General features: G+C 34.1%; 1 protein-coding gene and 1 long non-coding RNA gene across 2 annotated transcripts; both read right to left on the reverse strand.

The window, feature by feature from the left end:
- Window positions 1-826: 826 nt before the first annotated feature.
- On the reverse strand, window positions 827-6,592 carry LOC128263660 (uncharacterized; the record flags this gene model as incomplete). Its single annotated transcript, XM_052998734.1, has 5 exons — window positions 827-1,415; window positions 1,481-1,711; window positions 3,726-3,938; window positions 3,992-4,187; window positions 6,401-6,592. Coding segments are annotated over 5 exons (981 nt in total), but the record flags the coding sequence as incomplete, so codon positions are not given.
- LOC128263667 (uncharacterized) lies at window positions 5,222-6,392 on the reverse strand. Its single transcript, XR_008268464.1, has 2 exons — window positions 5,972-6,392; window positions 5,222-5,911 (listed from the first exon to the last, which is right to left on the reverse strand). It is a non-coding gene; the product is annotated as an uncharacterized LOC128263667 (long non-coding RNA).
- Window positions 6,593-11,626: the final 5,034 nt, after the last annotated feature.

Genomic DNA, 11,626 nt, shown 5'->3' on the forward strand with positions numbered 1-11,626 from the left:
CAACTACTTTTCAACTACTTTCCCGGTTTTTCATAAAGAAGCTTTATGCTATAGTCGTCCGATAGAGCTTGTCCCGACTTATGCACTACCTTCAAAGGAAGACAAATTTAGGAAAGTTTAAGCAGATAGCTTTAAAACTGAGAGATAGTTTGCGTAGAAACAGACAGTCGGACTGAAGGACGGACAAAGAAATACGGATAGATAAACTCTCATAGTGATGCTGATTAAGAATAAATGTACTTTCTAAGGTCGGAATGTCTCCTTCAATCATCTGACTGACATAATAATACCCTTTGCAGACATATACAAAATCAGGGGACAAGTGATTTTTCGAAACCATTGTATGCAAAAAAGTATAGAATAATGTTAAAATAAATGTGTGTTTCTTAAATAAGAAGCAATTATATAAAAAGTGGGATATTGGTTACTGTGCTTAAATCGAAATTGTCATATTTGCAAATATTAGAGTCGTATAAAAGGCTGATAATATTTATTGAATTAACCTTTTAAATTTATATTTTTCTGTACAAAATATTGGATCAGTTCATAAGATAATTACTCTTAAAATATTTTTTGTAAATATTAAAACAGATATTTTTATATTTTATTTAAATGATAAATATGAATACAATTGAATAGCTCTGATTCTAAAAACTAAGGCATTATAATTGAGACAAACATCTGTGTTTAATGTTTGAGTAACATTGATTATTGCTTTCGAAATATTTTGTTTAACCATTTTGAACACCAACTTTGATCTTTAAATTTTATTTGAACACATTCAAACTGTAACTAACGGAGTTTACAAAGTTGCGATATAGCCAGCTCAAATTAGTTTGCAGAAATGTAATAAGAGTGATCGGTTGCTTGCAGTCATTTTAATATTATAGTGTGATAGTATTGAGTTTTTATGAAATAAATAAATGTATTGTTTTTTCAGTTTCTACAAATACACACATATTATTAGGTATATACATTTGATAGTAGGCTCCTGGGTGTTAACGTTAAGGGAAAGGGTAAATACTCCTTAGAATATTGTCATTAATATACAATTAGAGGTTGGCAGTGTTCTTACTACTGAAAGGGAAACTGTGCTTTGTGCTATTTTTACATAAATATATACAATCATGGTAAATATATTGTGATTGATTAAGCTTTTTACAAACTGTTCAATCGGTATGTTGGTCTTTTTAATTCCTTAGAAATTCTGTTGATCGTTTTTTAGCCATGCGGCTTCATTTGTGGGGTTTGTCGCACAGTTTTGTCTTAGTTTATTGGTATGGGTGGTGTGTGATCGCCACATGTTGGGAAACCAGGTGGCACGGGTGGTAGATCAGCGTTAGTGCCAACCTGCAAAATCAGATTCATACCAATAACAATGTGGAATAGGAAATGACAGTGGAAGAGCCAGAATCCTAAAAAAAATGTAAAAATTTAATAAGGTATATAGAACAAATAAATGTATAATATTTTTTATTACCCGGATTGTCAGCTCTAAAACGTAGCACAACATATCCATTATTAGGTACTGCAATCGTATCCTTAGTCGGTGGCAAGTTATACTGTCGGTGTAAAAGTCCACGCCTGTCTAGGTCTAATGCGTGCTTTAAATTAATCTTCTTCACGGACGAATCCGGTGATCGACCAATACCAATGACGCTAAATCCGTATCCGTGCAAATGGAAAGGATGCGACAAGTTAGGCTGTTGAACTGCATAAAGAAAAATTATTGAGTACAATTTTTTTGGTTAGCATTTTTAGATATCATTTTTAGAGATGTATGTATGTATGTTATGTACTTTTCACCAACTGTTACAAAGTGGTTCTCTCTGGCTTAACTTACTAACAACTAAAGGACTTTTGGCTTGAAGACCCATCTGATAATCCGTTGATACGGGAAACGTCCGTATGACGTAGTGATATTGGTAATTATTAGTAGAGTTGCAAAAAAAATCGATTGTCTGTGCATCGGTTCTTTTCGATCTTTTAATGAAAAAAATCGATTTAATTATTTAAATCGAAAAAAGTTATGATAAAATATATTGCATACTTTAAAAAGAAGTATAGATCCAGTTAATATTCCTTCAAAACATAAAAAAACAAAAAAGGAAGCACACTTCGGCAAGCCGAAGTTCATATACCCTTGCAGCTATTGCAGAAAATTAAATATTTTTAAAACATTAAAGCTATGATGATTTGCAGCTTAATTATTCGATAGTTCCTATGTCAGCTATTTGATATCGTTTTCCTATTTAATAAAATAAAGAGCGTAGTTCTGAACTGTCAAATTATTATTAAATCAAAAAGAATTTAAGAAAAAATTACAAAATGGAAAAGTTAAATTTTTTTTAAATTTAATTTTTTTTTAATAATTCTTTTATTTTCATGGGAAGTTATGCTATAGTCGTCCGATTTTGATGAAATTTTAACCGTCATTCTGAAGTATTTAACCATTACTATATGTCGAAGAACTAAAAAATATTTTAAAACAGCAAAGTTATAATTATTTCATCAATTTTCCCGATGTTCCTATGGGAGCTATATGCTTTAGTCGTCCGGATCGTTTCGCCTTATATACTACCTGCAATAGAAAGACAACTATTGGGAAAGTTTCATGCAGATAGCTTTAAAACTGAGAGACTAGTTTGCGTAGAAACGGACGGACAGACGGACTGACTGCCAGACGGACGGACAGACGGGCGGACAGACGGACAAACGGACATGGCTAGATCGACTCTCCTAGTACTGCTGATAAAGAACATATATACTTCATAAGGTCGGAAATGTCTCCTCACTGCGTTGCAAACTTCTGACTGAAATTATAATACCCTCATAAATTAAATTTTTAGGGCTCTAATGACTTCTCCTATCTAAAGTTAATCTGTCAACCATTTTTGGCTTTTCATAACGTAAAAAAAAAATCAAAAAATACATTTTAAAGGCTCTGATTTTTTTCGTAGCAAAAAAAGGTCTGTTGACCGTTTTCGGATTTTCTGTACGGAATAATGAAGCCTGGAAAAACAAATAGCAAAGAGAACATTTTATTTAAAAACTTCATCAAAACATCGATTACTTCAAACCAAATCGAAGTTTTCCCGAAACCAAAAGAATCGAAAGTGTCGATCTTGACATAGATTTTTCCGCAGCTCTACTTATTAGAGCTAGAGAATTGGATTCTGATGGTCAAGTAGAGCTGAAAAACTATCGATGGTAATCCCATTTATTTTCGATGTTTTGCGAGCGAAAATTCGATATCAAAATTTCGTTTTTTGTACGGTTCTCTTTACAAATTTAAATTATAAGCAATCTCGAATGTATATTTCATATTTTATATAAATTTTTTTTTACTTAAAACCACAACCACCACCACCTTTAATTTAAGTTAATCTAGAATGCCTTTTATTAGAAAAGTTTAATATTTTATTTTTTGTATGTATCACACCCAAAATTCTGCAACCAAGCCTCGTGTTTTTGCATACGGGTATGACACTACATTGTTCGCCTCATTCATTGACGGATTCATTGAAGCTCAGAGACAAAGACAAATATATGGATACTGCTCAAGAAATAATTTTTAGCATATAAAGGTAAAAACTGAGAATTTTTAAACGTTAAAATAAATAGTTGTCTCTTTCTGGATTCAATGAATCCGTCAACAAATGAGGCCAACGCGTATAACTAGAGTTTACTGATCTATGTAATAACAAATAGAAAACAATGCTTACCTTCATCAACTAAAACTACTTCCACAATTGCATTAAGTGGGATGTCAATTTTATGAGTGCACATACAGTTTGGTCCACAATCCGCAGGACGATTGTCTCCATTACAAAATTGTTCTGGATTAATATCATTATACTGGGATGTCAGTGGCGCTGGTGCCGAAAGGTACGAAATCTCATCGATAAGTGAAATTACATGGTCGCCGGTGGGTGCCACTGCAATATTTTGGATCAACGATTTAATATAAAAACTGCTTTCCATTACATACCTAAAAATCTGTTATACGTGTTCGGTTGGAAAAGATCTTCAGCTCGATATACAAAGAAACGGAATGGTAGGAAAATCTTAACATCTGGCTTCTCTGACAAAATACCACGATCAATCTCAAGAGCGTTTTTTAGTTGGCTCACGCAAATGGCATCGTTCCGTTGACGGTTGCATTGGGCGTCCAAAGGATTCATGACCTTTTTTTTATTTCAGTACGTTTTTGTCGGTCGTAAAACAAAATCATATTTGTGTTTTATATTTACAGGTGCAATCAAACAAAGTTTATGTGATTTTGGTTGTAGTGATATTGTACATATTGGGAATTTAGAAAAATACAGATTAGCTTACACAATATATTAATATAGTTATTAGAATATGTATTTCGTCAAACCTCGCTGTTGCGGGGTGTACGTATAGATTGGTATGTACAAAGTGATCAGAAAGTAATTCTAAAGCCGTTTACCTTTTTAAAATCGTATTTACACCAATTTAAGAACCAGAACTTAAAGCCAACATGTGCTGCTTACAATAAGTCCTTATATTTATATGCAAAACCCACAATAAATAGGTAACTTTTTAAAAAATTTTTGGACTAAAAAATGGTTTAATACTATTCGGGTGTCACATACATTTTTCCAACCACATTTTACAAAAACAGTCTTTATCATGCCTATTTTCTCACTGACAAAACCAAAACGAATCAGGAGCCCCCGAATACTCTCCTTCACAATAATCCATAACTCTGTCTCTCAATTACATATATAATTATAATATATTTATTTATTATAATTTTCGAGGGCTTTACAGTTGGGATTAAAACCAACCGTGCTAAAAACTGTCAGATTTTTTCGGACGTTTAAAGTGCGAGTAGCAATCGATTCTAATAAACTTGAGCTGCGTCACTATCACAACTATATAAAAATTTGTCTTGCTATTTTAGTTTCTGAAATCGTTTAAACAGACGAATGGACGTCAGACAGACGGAATTTGTAACGATTAGAGTACATTCTTTAACTCGTTGGTTAAAGAGAATAAACACGACACCAATCAATTATATTATGTTAACATTGGTTTTTTTTTTTAAGTACATCTGCAACTTAAAACATTTTCTTTATGAAATTTGAAATGATGAAATTTGTTTTATTGACCTGTGCACCGAAAAGCTAGACGACATACAAGGAGCACAAAAAATATTCATTTTTTGAGGGAATCTAGCAAGAATAAGTGGATCAGGAGGTGGTGGCCACCATTTCATCCATCAAAGGTAAGTTGGACTCCCGACTGATCTAGTAGGGTCAATTTCCCTTAGATATCATTGTCTGGGTCTAGAACCCTCTCCTCCTCCTTCGATATATTGAGTCAAAACAAGCAAGATTTGACATGAAGATTAAAGGTTTGTTTATTTTAAATTGTGGCCTCTGCCACTTTAACTCCCACAAATCGCTAGAAGCTGTCACGGCATGTAACATGGTAGAGTTATAATGCTGTTTACGTTTAATTGGGTTACTATCTATCGCTTAAAAAAAAATTTACCAAACCTAACTTATTTCAATTATTGTTATTGTAAGTAAGAACTATTTACTAATATTGGTGTCATTTTAAAAAACTGGTAATCGAAATTTTATTGGTTTAACAATTTAATCATTATCGCAAATGTTTGGGAACGATAGTTTTTCGCACTGTATTACAAGCTTAGAATTAACATGTTCCCTCGCATTCTCGGTAAGTTTTAGCAACTTGAATATTTGTTGAATTATTTTAGTTTTTCTTTAAAAGCACCGAAAAAGAGGACATTCTATTCCTGGTTCTACCTGCGTATGGGTTGTATCCCCATCGATCGGGCTGAGTATCATAGTTATTTTATCGCTCATAATCCAAGGTTGGCTAACTGGTGAAACATACTTGTAAGCTAAAGCCTCGTCTGTTATATTTTACATGTTTGCATAAACCCGAATTGAGCATTGAGTTCTTTAAACTTCACTCTACCAAGTTGCCAACTTACCCCGCTTTTCAACGGGCTTTAGACGCGTATTGTTTGTACCCCCTTCAATCGCGCAGAATAAACTACTAATTTCAAAAGTGGTATTGATTGCTAAGAAAAGCCTATGTTAACATAATGAATTGACTTTGTTGGTGTGTATGTTGCTTTGATGACATTCTGTACGTTTAGATTTTATACAGCAAGTAAAAAATTTTAAATTAATTTTTGATTTAACTGTTGAATCTTTTTTATATTGACTTTGTTGGTGTGTATGTTGCTTTGATGACATTCTGTACGTTTAGATTTTATACAGCAAGTAAAAAAATTGTAAATTAATTTTTGATTTAACTGTTGAATCTTTTTTATAAAACTGATATATATTTTTTTAAAAATACTTTTCGTGAAATCTTTAGCCGAAATGATACTTACCACACCTTGCGGTATTCCAACATCGTATGTTGGCGCCGCAGAAGTAGGTTGATAAGGTCCACGAGCGTACCGCAAAATAGCCAGTTGTTGAGCTCGCCGAATACCACACTCACCAAGCCCACGTAGTTGTATCCAATATGCACCAACAGGCTGATTCGCCGTTATAACGAAATCATAGCGCTCACCTAAAATGTAAGGTATTGTTATGTAACAGTTTACAAAGAAAATTAATTATAAAAAATTAACTATTTTTTCAACACGTTTTTTGTTTTCGCAGAACATTAAAAAAACTTTGGAATGTTTAAAAATTTGAGCCATTTATCTGTACGTGGGTAATTTTCAACTATGTGTAAATTAGGAGAACTTTTCGTTTAGTAGGGCAGAAAATCATGTCAATATGTTCCCGAATCCAAATCATATATTGAGAAACAGACTGGCATGGCTAAATCAACAGGTGTATGGAATTGTGACAGGTGGCACGCTGGGTGAATATGCCTGTGTAAGTAAAAAGCTCAATTTCGTTGCTAGAGCGGGCTCAATGAGAATATGCCGATGGTTTAATCATTTTTCGTTATATGATGTACAGTTTTTTGAATTCGAAAAAAATAAGTTATGTGTATTTTCAAAGGTCTCCTAAATACATATAGTAACAGACTTAAAACCAGCCATTGAAGGAATAAAGGATACAAAGCAGATTGGCCCTTTCAAAGGAAAGTTAGCATCCAGACTACACAACGTTAATCACACTTAAATACCTAACCAAAAGGAAACATTTATTTTAAGCATAGCAGAAATCACCGAGAAACTAGTTAAAAATAACCTATAACATTATTATAGCACAAACACAACGGCATGACGACTAAAAATTTGCACGTAAGGAGCAATTTATGTGGCTGCAGGACCGGTATAATTTGGCGCCCTAACAGGGACCTACCTACATTAAGCATTAAAACGTATGCAAATATGCCAAATCCAAGGTCTAATTATCACCATTGGGATACTCATCATGGGACTCAAATTAAGGCTGGAGTTCATAACACCCGTAGGAGTAGATTTTAACAGCTCATCGTCTGACTGCCAGCTTACGGCAGGAGTGTGAATTGCAACAATTGAATACATCAGCGCTGCATAATACAACACGAAGCCAGTTTTTGATTTAGTATATTTGGGAAATTGGGAAAAAGGGTGCATTGACTTTGCGAGCCGTAGAGCCGAGAGAATAGGTCATACATACTAATGCATACACAAAGAGACTAAACAACGCACGTGCAAAGCTTTTACATTGTATTGTTTTGGTGTTCAAGGTGTTTTTCAGTTTTTTTTGGACCGCTTACGACATGGGTAACAAAAAAGGTTCGCAAGGGCTTGAGACTTAGACCATTTGAGAGATTTTACGCGCTTCGCTTAAGAGAAATGTTAATTATGTAACGAATACAGTCCCTTGATGTGGGCGTCTGAATTGGAAGCTCTATAAAGTTTGATTGTAGCTAATTATTCGCAGTTTTGTAAAATACAAAGCCGAATTGGTCAGCAAAACGACGATACTAGTGATTTGGTGATTAAGAATTGGTGGTTTCTTTAGGTTTCTTTACGCCTGTTCGACAGTCGGGTTACCAAATGACAGTGTCGCGTCAAAAAATGTTGCCCAAGGTGCGATTTCCAGAATCTTCCGGGAAGTTCTCTGAATATAGAAGTTGGTACCTTAATGTTAATTGATGCAGATAATGATATGGAAGACGTGAACAAATTCATCATATAAAATCTACTTCGCCAAGGTATATTGAATGCTTAGAGCTTTCGACAGCCAACTATAAAAAGATTCTTCATCTACTTCAAAAGCGCAAAGAAAAAAAATAGCGAGCCCTTGGAAGGGAAAGGAGAACTCAATTTTTTAAGTTGTCCTCTTGGGAGAGGATGTCACAGGTTCTAAATAATAGAGGCATCAGTCTAGCTGTTTAGGAAGTAAGGAAAAAATCGTTAACCAGTGAAGGTCTGAAGGCAGATTTGAAAAGGTCTATTTTGACGGCCTTTGTAGCGCAAGATTTGCCAAAGTTGTTCAGGGAAACATAACTTAAGCGCTTGCCCAAATGGTGTGTCTCTTACTCAGCAGCAAAGATAAGATGTAGTTAAACGACTTAACTTATGCCTGGTGTGTGTTTCAGTAAACGCCACCGCACAAGGAATTGCCATTGGGTCATATTACCTAAAAACCCATAAGTTTAGCTTAAATATTTAAACTAAATTTAATTTAAATTATTCAATATTAAGCCCAGCGCTACAAGCATATGCTTATTGTTAAGGCACTGCTCATTATAATATAAAAAAAAATGAAATAAAAACATTTTTGACTAAAGACTTACACCTATAAACTATCTTATTTTAAAGAATTGTATATTATTTTAATGTAAATGTTTATTTTTCTAATAATATTTTGTATATGTAAATTTCGTTTAATTTAACTTGTAGCCGATTGCATTTTATGTATTGCGTTACCTTAAATACCAAAGTATGGACTTCAATCAAAGAAATAATAAAACTAGGCCTATGTTTCATTTTTTAAGGTTATGTTGTGGCAAATTTGTAGGTAACTGTTACCTTAAATTTTATTTTATGACAGAATTCTAAAAATATAATGCAGTAATGAACTTTAAGTTGGGTTGCGACAAGTAGTTCCTGGTTGGGCAGCTAGTGCTCTATATGAGCGCATGGGTTGTCTCCTAATTCTTGTGCGGAGAGTCAGGGTTCGAATCTCAGTGGAGATTTGTTTATAAGAATTTATTTATAAACAAGAAATTAAGCCAACTTCGGCAAGCCGAAGTTTATATACCCTTCCAGGTATTGCAATCAAGGAATTGAACATATTTAAGTTTTGATTTATTTGCGTTTCTGTTTAAAAACATTGAAGCTATGATGACTTTCAGCTCAGTTATTCGATCGTTCATATGGCAGCTATATGATATCGTTTTCCGATTTGAATAACATTAAAAGCGTATTTAGCTATCAAATCATTAAAACAAATTTAAAATGGAGAATTTAAATTTTTTAGTATTTAATTTTTTTTTTTATATTTTGATTATGTTATCGGTTATATTTATTTCCATGGGAGCTATATGCTATAGTCGTCTGATTTTGATGAAATTTAAACCGTAATTCTGAAATAATTAACCATTACTATATGTCGAAGAACTAAAAAAAGATTAAAAATCAGCAAAGTTATAATTTATTTTTATTTATTTTTCCGATTGTTCCTATGGGAGCTATATGCTATAGTCGTCTGATCCGACTCGTTCCGACTTATATACAACCTGCAATAGAAAGACAACTTTTGGGAAAGTTTCATGCAGGTAGCTTTAAAACTGAGGGAGTAGTTTGCGTAGAAACGGACGGACAGACGGACAGACAGACGGACGGACGGACAGACGGACGGACAGACATACGGACAGACGACGGACAGACGGACGGACGGACAGACGGACATGGCTAGATCGACTCTCTTAGCGATTCTGGTCAAGAATATATATACTTTATAGGGTCGGAAACGTCTTCTTCACTGCGTTGCAACTTATGACTGAAATTATAATACCCTCTGCAAGGGTATAAAAACGGCAAAGTTATAGTTTTGTTCATATATTTTTCCTATTGTACCTATGGGAGCTATCTGCTATATTCATCCGATCCGGCTCGGATCAGGCGGCCAAAGCACAATGTGCAAGACGGCTTTTTAGGCGTGCTGAGAGTGGACTAACAAGTAAAAGCTTGCAGTGGCTCGTAAACATCAATCAGTATGAAATAAATTGACAACAAACAAACAATTCTAGGTATTGAGATAATAGCACCAAATATTTATTACAAACGAAAGTTACATTTATTTGTTCTTTTACAGAACAATACAGTAGAAGACAAGTTCTACAAATCTTAACATCAATTTAAAAAAAAAATGGTTTTGACCAATCGAAGGATTCCCGAGGAGAGTTAATTGGATCCCCTTTGACTCTTTGCAAACTTGCCCGGTATGCATGGAATTTAAAAGTGCCGGCAATGCCATCACAAGCTCCTTTTCCATTCGAAGACGCAACGAAATTTCATTCCGCTTTAACTTTGACTTTAACTCTTTCGTAATGCAACAAATTTTAGAAACTTAACTTATTTCTTTTATTAAGAGGCTGCCCTACCCGAAAAGTACACCAATTCCTTAATAGCTCTAGTTCCATTTTGTTTAAGGAAAGCAACGAGTTTTGTGTTATCATGTGATTTTTTCGGAGACTATAATAATAATTTTTAACATAACAAATCAGGTACGGGTGGGTGGTTCAGTGATGGGATTGGACTGGATTTTGTATATGAAAAGAGTAATTTTCGGCAAAATCCAAACATAAAATAAATTCTATTTTTCCGAATTTTTTTTTTTATTCCAGTTGCTGATTTAGTATATAATCTGTTAAAACTACCTGTCGGTACTTATCCATTAAGTGAAGGTAATCGTTGAAGTGTTCTTATTTTCATACAGTTTTATACTTGGGCCACAATTTTTCCAACTCCAAAACTATCTTTAAAGAGAGACTGCTGGGAGATGAATAAGCGCACATTGATTTTTGCACAAGATCTCTGCAGTTTCCGGCAAGTTGATGTCAATATTCTTCAATTTTTATTTTATATTTTGGGGATGCACAATTCTATATTTATTAGAGTTTTGCAAACACAACGTGTTTGTGTGTTCCACTGTAACCAGCCAAATGCATTCCCTAAGCCTAAGCTCTCAGAAATTCGTGAGCCCTATCGGCGACTCGGAATAAAATAAAGAATAAAATTCGCTTCTGCGCCTTAATCCATTTACCGTTCCTCACAATAGAAACAAAATCATTAACACCCGGCATAGTTCTACTCGCGTATTCTGTCATATAAAAGTAAAGATCGTTAGTTTCAGAATTTAATGTTTTTATTGGAATTAGTTGTACATAAGAATGAACGTTTACAACGTTCTTTCACAAAATCGATATTTTCCATTTCAATCCTATGCGACGACTCTTCGCTCTTCGCGCAGGTAACGGCTGTCTTAAAATGTCGAGTAAATTATAAGGCATTTTAAGTGGCGAACTATAAGGATGTTGCCACATAAGTCAAACCACTTCGTGTCTCGAATGTACCTGACCATGGCTTTATGTACTTGTAAAACGTAGATATTTTAAAGTACCTTCGGTATCTCACAGGCATTCTACTTCATAACGC

Source organism: Drosophila gunungcola, unplaced genomic scaffold, assembly GCF_025200985.1.
Source record: "Drosophila gunungcola strain Sukarami unplaced genomic scaffold, Dgunungcola_SK_2 000010F, whole genome shotgun sequence".
Taxonomy (NCBI): domain Eukaryota; kingdom Metazoa; phylum Arthropoda; class Insecta; order Diptera; family Drosophilidae; genus Drosophila; species Drosophila gunungcola.